The sequence below is a fragment of the Rhopalosiphum padi genome, chromosome 4 (genome assembly GCF_020882245.1).
Source record: "Rhopalosiphum padi isolate XX-2018 chromosome 4, ASM2088224v1, whole genome shotgun sequence".
Taxonomy (NCBI): Eukaryota; Metazoa; Arthropoda; class Insecta; order Hemiptera; family Aphididae; genus Rhopalosiphum; species Rhopalosiphum padi.
Window position 1 is genome coordinate 19,612,384 of NC_083600.1, and position 12,052 is coordinate 19,624,435.

The following is a 12,052-nucleotide window of genomic DNA, read 5'->3' on the forward strand; positions in this document are numbered from 1 at the left end:
ATAATGATAATTAATAATTAATGAATTATATAATTATTATTATTCTGGTCAAGATGAAAGTACTTTTTACACTGATAAAAATACCTATTATTAACGTATTATAAATTAATGTATTTCAAATGTATTCAAAATTGTTTAGAAACACAAAATACTATCACACAATTTTTTTACGTGCACCTATATTTAACAAGATTGATTTTGCACCTTCAAATTCAAAACTTAAAAGTAAAAATTTTGAGGCTTTGAAGAGTTCGTAGCATATACAAATGTTATGCAGATATTGCGCGTGTGCTATTGCAATGCAAATGTATTTAAACATAGAGATTTAATGATAATAAGGAAAATTACATTTTTGAAACATATGTATTACACGAGTTACTTGTATTCATTGTAATCCGACCTTTTAAATTTAACCACCTTGTGTGTGAGATTTAACTATTGTGTTTAACAATATTGTGTTTATAGCCTATGTGAATTTATGTCATATTTAATTGGCTGCAAATTGCCTACGAACAACAAAAACAAATGCGACGCCATCACAACCGTAACTGCTTCTGTAAAACTTGACCCGATTACTCGACCAAACCAACACACTATCATATTAATGGGAATAATAAGAAAAAATAAAATAATATTATTTTGTTTAAAAAATTATGCCCAGGCACCTCAAGTATAGAATGGTTCAAAAATGCATAATATTTACTGGGTAACTGTTTCAAATCGAAACGAACTAGAAAATCGATGAAACGTTTCGATATTAATCACCGATTGATGGCGATTAAGTGTTCAACAAACTTTATTTTCAATAGATCTTTATTACCTGCTCTGTAGCAGACCTCCGTATTCGTTGCAACGTTACAAGATTGCGTGGGAGTGTTGACGTTTGGCATGAACATTCGGCCGTCTCTTGTGATCTGTGCCCTCATCCTGCCTGCCCTGAAAGACCTTAGGTTTCCGGCTGTCTGACCTGTTGCGCCATACACAAGTGAAGCATCCAGGAAATGGGTCGTCGCTATCACCTGCAGGTGGTTAGAAAAAAATCAATATTAATCGATCCATCGCTCGACAAGCGCTTTCCACGCACGCAATTTTCCGTGAACTGCCTAACGAAAGCATATATTATTATCTAGTTAGTCAAATTCGTGTCCTCCAAAATACCGTTCTTTTGTTATTTAATTTAAATTACCTATTCTTGTTATTGTTGTGTAATATAAATAATTATTATGCGTGATTGAAAACTATATATTATAAACTTAAAACAGTTACAACTGCGTTCTATATTTAACAGTTATAAATAATTCAAATTGTTTACAATCTCTGGTTTAAAATAATTGACACAAAAATAATGTATTTTATGATAAATAAAATAACATGTAAACATTTCAAAATAAAATTAATTTATTGCTGAAAAGGAACAAAACTCAATATCGAATAAAATAATTGAATTTGAAAAATGTCCAGAATTGTTTAGTGTAATTTAAAATTACTCCATATTAAATAACTAAAATTCAAAAGTACTGGATAGCCGTTAAAACATTAAATTATCAAATTTAATTAAAAAATACTTTGCAATATTTATTATTTCTGAATTAGTCAACACAATAATAGAATTATTAGAAATTTAACTTAATAATTTATACATATGTTAAGTTTTAAATACTTTCTATTATCGATATTATAATAAATTATATTTTACTAACTATAATACAATTTTATTTTTAATAAATAATTCTTATAAAAGGTAAATCAATGAGTAATAAGGGATTTAGAAAGTATATGGTACTGTACTACTGTTGTAAAAATATGAACGAAATAATTAACAGTAAACGAGTCAACAAACCTTTTGCTGTGGTTTTAAGGTGCATCCAAAATCGTCGGATGATACGGTTCTTTTGGCAGGTAGACACGCTGTACCGAACCTGGAGTAGAAATGATCATTGGCGGGTACGGGGATCGGGAAACAATTGGGATGTAGAGTTTCGATGGGCAACAGTTTACCGTTGCTGGCACAACAATCGGGAGCTGAAAAATAATAAACAAAATAATCGTTAATTAAAATCATAACCATTGCGAAATATTTTAATTTTAAATCATCTTATATAAATTAAGTATTTTTTTTAAATAAATTTGTGTGAGTTAACGGCTAACCTATACCAATATTATCATATACACTATAATATTATATAATAATATATTAATATTATTTCTGAACCTATCTCGTTGCTGGAAACTTGTATAGGTACATTATAATTATTCGCGCGTGATAGTAAAATAAAAATTCTAAATTAATATGAAAAGAAGTGTCTGATTTAGAAAGAATTGATCCTCGAGACACGCAATATTATGTATATTGGACATATGGTGACATGCATTATAATTTATCTATTTTAGTTTTTAACTTTCCAAATCAACAATAACAGGAAGGAAAAATTTCGTGACTACTATATGTATGACTAGCAACAATTATTACATTCGTATATATATAATATATACAACTTGTATTTACAACGTAATGTAAAATGTGTCTATGTGTATAGGCACATTAAAAAAATGATTATGTGGTGAAAAGCATTCAATAACTTTTCTATTTTACATAATAATATTATGTCTTTATAATTAGCTTGTCAGTAATTATTTCTATGCATTTTATAATAATAGTATGAATGATTTATGTCATTAAAATATTATTTTGTTTATTTATTTATTTTATTCAATAGCAAATTTAATTCCAATTCTAATAATTAAATATTATACCGTTCACGCATAATTAAATGTCCAGAAATTTGTTTATAACATTTATTATGCTTCTTGTTTAATCTATACAAATTATTTCGATAAATACATTTTAAAAATTATTTATTTTTCTCCAATGAGATGATATTTTATTTCAATAATGTATCCTGTCTACTATTTAACCTACTAAATCATACACAAACATGTCAATTTGTATTTGTAATAAATTTAAAAAAAAGTTATTATTTTATAAGGAAATGTAAAAAGATACGATATGCCTTTGCTCGTAATATAATGCTTAGAATCAATAATTGAAAATCACCGTCGAAATGGAGTATAATACAACTATATAAAAGTCTGGATAACTTTTTTATAGGCTTCGATGGATCCATAAGTAAAATTACATTTTCAAAATAGTTGTATAAAAGATTATCAAATAAAAAAATGCTCGTCCTATATCAAAAGTTCAGAAAAATTAAAATTTATATCCAATATGCAATACAATATAATATTTTTATGCATTATTTATTATTATTTTTTGTAGAAAGTATATTATTTTATCGATAATGCTCAACAAACTTAATAAATAAAAATGTAATACGATATTGAATTAACAATTTTAAGTGAATCTTTTTATACTCATATATAATTGTATTCAATTTGGAATTCAGAAGATGGCATTAAATAATTTCTTAGATAAACAATAATTATTAATCATTATTATCATTTTTTTTTTTTTGGCCATGTCGACAAAGAGTAACAAGACAATGTACTCGTATTACGAATCTTTGGCCGACTCGCGTAAATCGACGAGTATATGATCGATACAACAATTATTTTTAAATCAAAGTAGCGATACACAGTTGTTGCCGTCAAGGTACTGAGTGGTTTTCACTTGTATACTAATCGTTTTAAACAGGTCACAGATAGGTACTTCGTCAAAAAACGTATACATATACCTCTGAAAATCGGCAAATCGCATAATATACAGTTCAATTATGTACGTCTGCTGTCTAAAAATGTGCCATGTATAGTTTTCACCCACTTATAAAGTCATAAATTAGGTACCTATAATATGTAAACTTCCCCCACTCATATGAATGTGTTTTTTTAATATTTACGTAATATTATATTTTATAACCTATATTATAGTGCTCAATAATCAATACGAACCCATTATCGAGTACTAAAAAGTAAAATACAAAATAGCCATTGTAACACGCACAATATATAACGGGTAAACGGGTTACGAGACCATCATAATATGGTCGATATTTAGACGCGCAAAGACGTATAGGTACCATATTATTATAATATATTATATTGTCCTACTCCCAAAACAGGTTTCGGCGGAAAAATGCATAGTCTTAACACGAAAGTATGGTTAAACTATAATTGAATTGAAATTTAGTTACATAAAACAAAAACGGTATAATATATTTAGAACAATCGAAAACTGAAAACAATTGCACTTAAAACTTTGCTTTCCGCGTAACGGCGTAACGCATTTATAAATTACACGCGCGACATCGTAGATCACATAAATCTCATATTAATTTATAAAGTAAATAAATACAAATAAAATGTGCAAATGCTGGTGCACAGCACGTAATGCATATCGGTAGAATTCGCGCCCGCCCTCGCAAGAGATATGCGAACACAGTGTATTATATTATCATTATTATTGTTATGGTCTAATATTGTGATATTATTGTTGACGACTTCGGTGCATTGGTGATTTTTCTATAATTTTCGGGCGTTAAAAAAATATAATTCACGGGGGTCTTCTCGTCCGCGCGTAGAGCCCCGTCGTGGGCCGTGAATGCCTCGGACGTGCCTAACTGCTGAAGACATCTACCAAACGCGATAATACAGTGGATTTCTATATCCCGACAAGGCGTATGAAGCGGTCTGATGAGGCCGTCAACCGGGACTGATTTGCCGTTTCCGGCCGTGTGACTCGACACAAAACGATGGGCGTTTTCCGAGCGCACACACATATTATTATATACATACAGATTATTATATAACGCGTTCCCATCGAGTGCCTACACACGAGCGATTTTCAAAGTCAATACAGAGCCAACGCGCACGGAATTGCGGCAGACAATGCGCACGCGAGAGGGACGAATAGAGAAAACGCCGCCGCCGCACACACGACCACTACGACGGTGTCGGCTACCGATACGATATTGTTGGGCATCGCATATTATCGTGTCTCTATATTATATATTCCGACGTTTACGTTATTTATAATATCATATTATATTATTATAGTATTGTGCTTTCTTCCGTACACCGCAGGCACATCACAACAACAACAATAATAATAATATTATATTATATTTTATTATTATAAATTCTATGGTCCGCCCGACGCATTTATATATAGGTGCATATATAATATCGTGGACGACAATAAGTGAAAACGACGGTCACATCGTTAGCGAAAATGATCACGAGCGAGACCGTAATACAATAATAACAATAATATACAATTATATGTGCGCGATGTGCCGTTGCAGCAGTTGTGCGCACGCGGACAGGCGAATGGACAGTTACGTAAAACACTTTTGGCCGTCGATCGCTGGTCGGCGTACGTGTATTTAGAACGAACGCTTATTCGGACGTCGTCGTGACTGCGAATAATGCGACGACGACAACGACGACAATTAATTATTATTATAACTACACTGAAATCCCGTAGAACGGATGAAAATATTAATCCGAAAATGCAGTGTTTGTTTTGTTTTTTTCCGAGCGCTTTCCGTCGTCGGCTCATTACGTTTTCCGCCAGTCGAAATAAAATTGCTACGTAAAAATTTATTCAAAACCTGCGCGATAACGTTAATTGTTTTCGCACACTCATTACCGTAGTATACGACGCGCGATGGTGAATATTCACCGTTAATTAACTGACAAATTAGAATCACGCCACTTGTGAATAATAATAATTTATCAAATGCGTAGAAAACGTTTTGTTCGTATTTATTCGCTCTACGATCGTCCGCGAAATTTAATAAAAATAAAAACGCAAAACACGCATACTGCCACTGCAACAGGAACCCATACAGGAGTAATAACGCGGTGACAGCAGTGATTATTAGTATTTATTAGCGACACTAAACCAATAATATTATTATGTAATAAATAGTTTGTCGTACACGTGGTAATGTTATTTACAATGATAAACCGTTGATAGGTGAATAAAATAATATTATCATAGTGTATCGCAGTGGAATTTCGGATTGAGATGATAATTTACGCAACTCTACGACGATAGGCAGTAAAAATATTTAATATAATATTGTACTCCTGCAGTGAACGGGATGGCAGTTATTAGCACCTACTGTAGCCGCCAGCTGATTGACGTACACCTATTCGAATCATTTATAATATAATATTATACTCAATATAGCGTTGTCGTCGTATATTATACGCATCACAATAAATATTATATTGCCTATTACCACTATATTATTATCATAATAATTATTGATATCCGCCAGTTTTATTTGTTCGATAATAATAATAATATTGTGCTGTAACGGTTTTGTACGGGCCGCGTTGGCGATAAAAACCGACTCGCCAGAGGGCTGAACGATATTCGAGAAAAAAAATAACTACCTACTGTTACCAAATCCCGTTTCGAACGGACGCGTGTTCAATCATCGCGCATATTGTTATGATATCTACTTACATGAATTTAATAATGAATTTAATTCGATATTGATATAATATACACTCGCCATAATTATTATTGTTGTTGTATAAGCTGCACCGGGCGAAAGCCACTGGACAGTCGTACCCGCGATGACGTAATCCGATTAAACGTCTATTTACAATACGGTTATTGTATGTATGTATATATATATATAATAACCATATTATATTATTATATGCAGTTCCTAAAAAATAGCATATAATCGTAATGCGATACATGTCGTGCTAAACGTCAATCAGATTAATGTTACAACGATTAACTCGTCGTCGCGCCGTGGACATCGACCGTATGAAAGGAATAAAACAATAACCGTTAATATCGGTGAAAACATTTCGTAACAGGTTAAATGTTTATATTTTCTATGTAACAATAACATTAAATCATTGATACTATATACCTACAATCAGCAGTTCGTTATGGTAAACTTTAGAAGATACATTTGAAAGTTGTTTTATACGTATAGCTAACGCCTATAATATGTATATATATATATAATAATAATTAAACAAAATTCCCATTTATAGTTATTACGATATATATATATTATATTATACAAAGATGAGTACTTATAAAGTCGGGATTTAAAAATAAATAAGGTTTTATAATTGTTAATAAGGTGTAGTTGTTGAGAAAATAATACGACGTGTAATCTTACAGTCATATTTGTCGATTCGTTACATAAGTACTTATTGAAATTATAAGTACGTAATATTATTAATTCGACTTTAATTTCTATTTTTGTATTATATATTTATATTGAAGGAAATAAACTCCATTCTAATGCGTTTTTAATTGTTTTTACATTTATTACGAGTTAATAAATAAGCATATACCTAGCTAACTTGTTTATTTTGATAGAAAATGATTCAGTTTAAAATATCTTAAGTACGTAAATGATAAGAACAATGTAATTAAGATTGTCAAAATATTACCATTTAACCTCTTAAAAAATATTAAGATTATATTTATCTTTATCGCTATGGAAAATAGAATTATAGCACGAAAGGGGAGTATTAAGTGCTTCACATAATGGCGAAAAGACATTTTTCAATATAAGATTTTTATCGGACATGTATATTTTAACGTTTACTAAGATTTTTCCGTCTATTCTTTGAGTTGAAAGTATATGAAATAAAAGAAAAATTCACTATAGCCACAGTCATTACAGAAAAAGAACACTGTCATTTCCGTTGAAGATATTGTAATCGTTTTGTTGAGTTTCTAAAATACCGACAACAGGGATAATACAAATTATATAATATTGTACCTAAGAATATATTATCTGTAAGATTAGGGTAATTCGTGCATCTGCATAATTGTACATCATTTAAATATTATTAATACATTTCACGTGAACTTTGTAATGGTATCAAATTGTTGTACATAGTGTAAATAAATATAATTAAAATTAACAAATGATCAAATACAAAGAACAAAATTATGTCTTTGTGATATACAAAACTATTTTAGAATATTAATGTATCAATTTAAAAACAAATAATGATCTTTAATTAATGTACATAAGTACACCTTTTTTTTTTTGATTTTCGAGAATTTGTGTTATTTAATTTTTTACAAAATCGTAATATTCGTTTTGGATTATTATGCTTATATGATTATTATATGACGAATGTTAATGATAAAAAAACTATACTATTACAGACTATACTCCATACACCTAAAATATTATAAAATATGAGCAAATAAGATAAAAACTCTATCTGAAGTAAGCAATTATGATCGTCATTATCGATATACGAGTACAATATGATTTACAGTATACCTACGTTTAAAATTGACTATAGAAAAGTTATAGAATATTTGACTGTAGAGCTGTAGAAAAAAAACCGTTAAACATGTATATCCGGTGACACACTGACACTATACAATTCTTCAATCAATTATTTATTAATTGCACTATGGATATTATTATTGTTTATTTATTTTTTCAAGTTGCTTGCTCGACTGAATTGCTTTCCTAACGTTTTTTATGCAAACTCTTAAAAACATTAAGCCATTTATGTTATAATATCGAACACAGTTATATTACGAAACGTAGATGAAACAGTACGTCCTTAATACTATATATATATATCTATATTATGTTATACGAATGATAATAGATATTATTATCACGGTCATAGCACACTGACACAATATTTATTTTTCGTTTTGAACGTTAACAATTTTTAAAATTGCATTTTCGTGGACGAAGTAATTCTGCATAATGAACAAATTCGTTCTAAACTACTATGCTGCAGTGCACCGGTTATATGATATGAAGTTATTAGTATTATAACATACGTTTAAATCACTGCTGCAGTACAAAGAACGCAACGATTCGTGTGGTTGGATAAGGCCACCGAACACACGCGTCGTGATAAAATTAACCGCATCCTTTTTTTTCGCGATCTATTATAATACACAGATATAATGTGCCGCCTATGGCGATAATAATAACAACAGTATACCCATAATATAATACTATAGTATATACTACATAATATATGTATAATCCCCATTCCCCGTTCACACAAAATATTCCACTAGTCCGACAAAATAAATAATTTCCGAAATTATGCTTCCTAAAATCGTATACATTTCAAAATGTTTCTAACTAAGTAGACTAAGTATTGAATATTTATCTCAGAACATATAATTTGTATTGCACTCGCTAAAAATGGTATGATGTGCAGTATCACGACGATGAGTCACAGCTTTGGTCAAAAGCAAATTGATTTAAAGTATATGGACTCTAATATGAAATAAATTAAATACATAAACATTTTTTCATAAAAAAATTGTTAGCGTGACGTGCAAATTATTTGCGTATCGTTAGTACCAATTGATAATCATTAATAATGTCTTTACTCTATAGCCTATATTATAGCAGGTGTTCAACAAAACATTGATTTCAAAGTAAAGTCTATAGACTTAATATTATAACGATATCTCAATTTTAGTTTAAATATTCATTTTGACTTAAGAATAAAAAGTTATTTAATAAAGTATATGTAAGACAATAAATCGTTTGCCCGTTACACTTACGATTTTAAAAGTATTCTGTTTTCCATAGACACTCTTTAACTCTAAGACTATACACACAATTAGACAGAACATCTGTCTCCATTATTTTAATGTTAGGTGTGTAGATCAACGACTATATATTGATCCGGAATTTCCATAAATGGTTCTTTTACAATATTACTATAATAACATTATAGTTATGTATGTATGTATGTATATCAAGGATGATCCACAAAGCATGCTCATCCCCCTAGCCTGCTTCAATAATAACATAGAAAATTTGATTTTTAAAATTTTTAAATATACTCGGAACCATACTCATTTTTCAAATTCTAGAGATGTTTTGAGCTACAAAAAAAACTTCTGTTTTTAAAATGATAACCCTCTACTATAAATTATTTAACAGATAATTTTGACATTTCCAAATCAAAATTAAAACGAATAGCTTTTGAGTTACTTAACTTGTGTACAAAAGATAACTTTGATACAAACATTTTAATAACTGAATATTATTCAGTAGTTATAATACAGTTTAGTAATAATAACTCCAACCTACATCAAAATATTCAAAAAAATTATCCACTACAAAATTTATTTCTGGTTTGAAAAAAAGAAATTTGCATCACCATAATATGATACTCGCGTCTTTTCGCAGTATGAAAAAATCTCAAGAATTTAAAAAATAATATGGTATTTGAGTATGATTAAAAATTTCAAAATTTGAATAAATTCATCATTAAACGATATTATGGGGGCTGTGAGCATGCTCGGCGGATCACCGTGTATAATATATTGTACTTGTATGTTATAATGTTAATGATGTTGTGTTATTACGAAGGCGATGATGACGATGTTAATAACAACATATGATATTATAATAATTTTATTATCGTCTCGCGGGGAAAACGCGCGGATAGCGACCTCGAACGGCGGCGGTTGCCTGTCCTAAACGGGGAAGACCGGAATGCAGCTTCTGCACGGGGTAGCCCGCGCGTTCTGCCGCGGCCTCGGATCGCGTCGCGTCCGATTAATTAAAGACGCTTTCGATCGCACGACCGAAAAAAAAAACAAAATATATAATAATATAGTGTAATATCGTATTGCGCACGCACGCACTCACGCGTCCCGCAGACCTCGACGGTATTTGTTTTAACACGTCTCATTATGCCCGCGATGCGTTTATAACATATATAACATACTCTTCATGTCCCGACTTGTCCGCAAGTACACATCATAATATTATATACCTAACGCGTATGAGGAAGACGCGCGCCGGTAAATTAATTAAACGATAATATTATTTTTATTGTAATAATCGCATTCGTCTGTATCGCTCTGTGTGTTTACGTCACGCGTAACGACCGCACGCGCTATATAATATGTACGTACATATCAGACGCGTTGTTTCCCTGATCGTCCCAACTCGTCGTGTAGCGCGTTGATTGTTCTAATTACCAACAATTATTAATTATTCCGATTAATGCACATAATAATATGAACACGGTAAAATGATATGGCATTATAATATATTTAATACATTATCGTGAATGTAGCAGTCGCCGAATTTAGGAGGATGCGAGTTTTTTTCGAATATAATAAACGAATAACGTAAATTGAAAATAATTGACAAAAATAACTATTTTAATCTGAAACTTGTCATAATAGGTATTGAACATAACGATCGCAGTCGTATGATTTGGAACTTTTGTATTCATATAAAAAATTTTTAAACGTATTTTTTACTGACACAAGAATAAGAGCAATATCGGGATGAAAACCAACGTTAGAACACAAAATAAAATGTCCCTAATTTTAAATCTAACGTTACGTAAATTCACTCTAATAATGAAACAAACAAAAATTAATAGGTTCTACTGAACATTTGCCATGACATGCATTTTCAAGACGACGGAGATATTAAATTGGTATACGTGTTCTCGCTTTTGTCGAGTGGATTACAGTCTCCACAGGTGCATACACTACAATTCGTAGGAATAATATCTGGACGGGCGCTGTTTTCAACGAACCTCGTTCGGATCTAATCGACTTTGTAGACATAACGCTATTTGAGTTCGCCATCGCCATAAAGTCTACACTAATTTATAATAAATTGAGATCGAAATTCCCGCGTTTTCGATTTTGTTCAAACTATATGGCCATTAAAATCGGATGAATTCAATTATGTTACGAGAATTGTTATCGCAGCACCGTCAGATCGTTAGCGGTCCGTTGAAAATATTTATACCTTAATAACACATTAATAATAATCACATGTGCAATCATTAGTTATTAGTTATTACTTATTATGTTATGTAGACAGAGGCGGCAGATCTGTGCTCTCGATCTCCTTAAGTGTACGATTTGCCATGATAGTGGTGCGCATACCTCTATATTATACAACCGTGACCAAAACTGTGTCAAGTCCACGACCTCGTTCCGTGCACCAATTCCATACGTGTAAAAATCACGTTGTGCACCCGTTATATACGTAATTCAGGGAGCCCTGTGCACGAAATCCCCGCGAGATCACAGGTTGTCGTATTTGTGCCGGAAAATATTCAATTACAC

General features: G+C 31.0%; 1 protein-coding gene across 1 annotated transcript in view; it reads right to left on the reverse strand.

Annotated features, from left to right (window-relative positions):
* LOC132929135 (peroxidase-like) overlaps positions 1-12,052 on the reverse strand; it is a 44,247-nt gene that overhangs the window by 6,899 nt on the left and 25,296 nt on the right. The window contains exons 5-6 of the mRNA XM_060994255.1: positions 1,841-2,022; positions 821-1,019 (exon numbers count right to left, since the gene is read on the reverse strand). Of these exons, the coding sequence (XP_060850238.1) occupies positions 821-1,019; positions 1,841-2,022 (381 nt within the window). The remainder of the gene's footprint in view (positions 1-820; positions 1,020-1,840; positions 2,023-12,052) is intronic.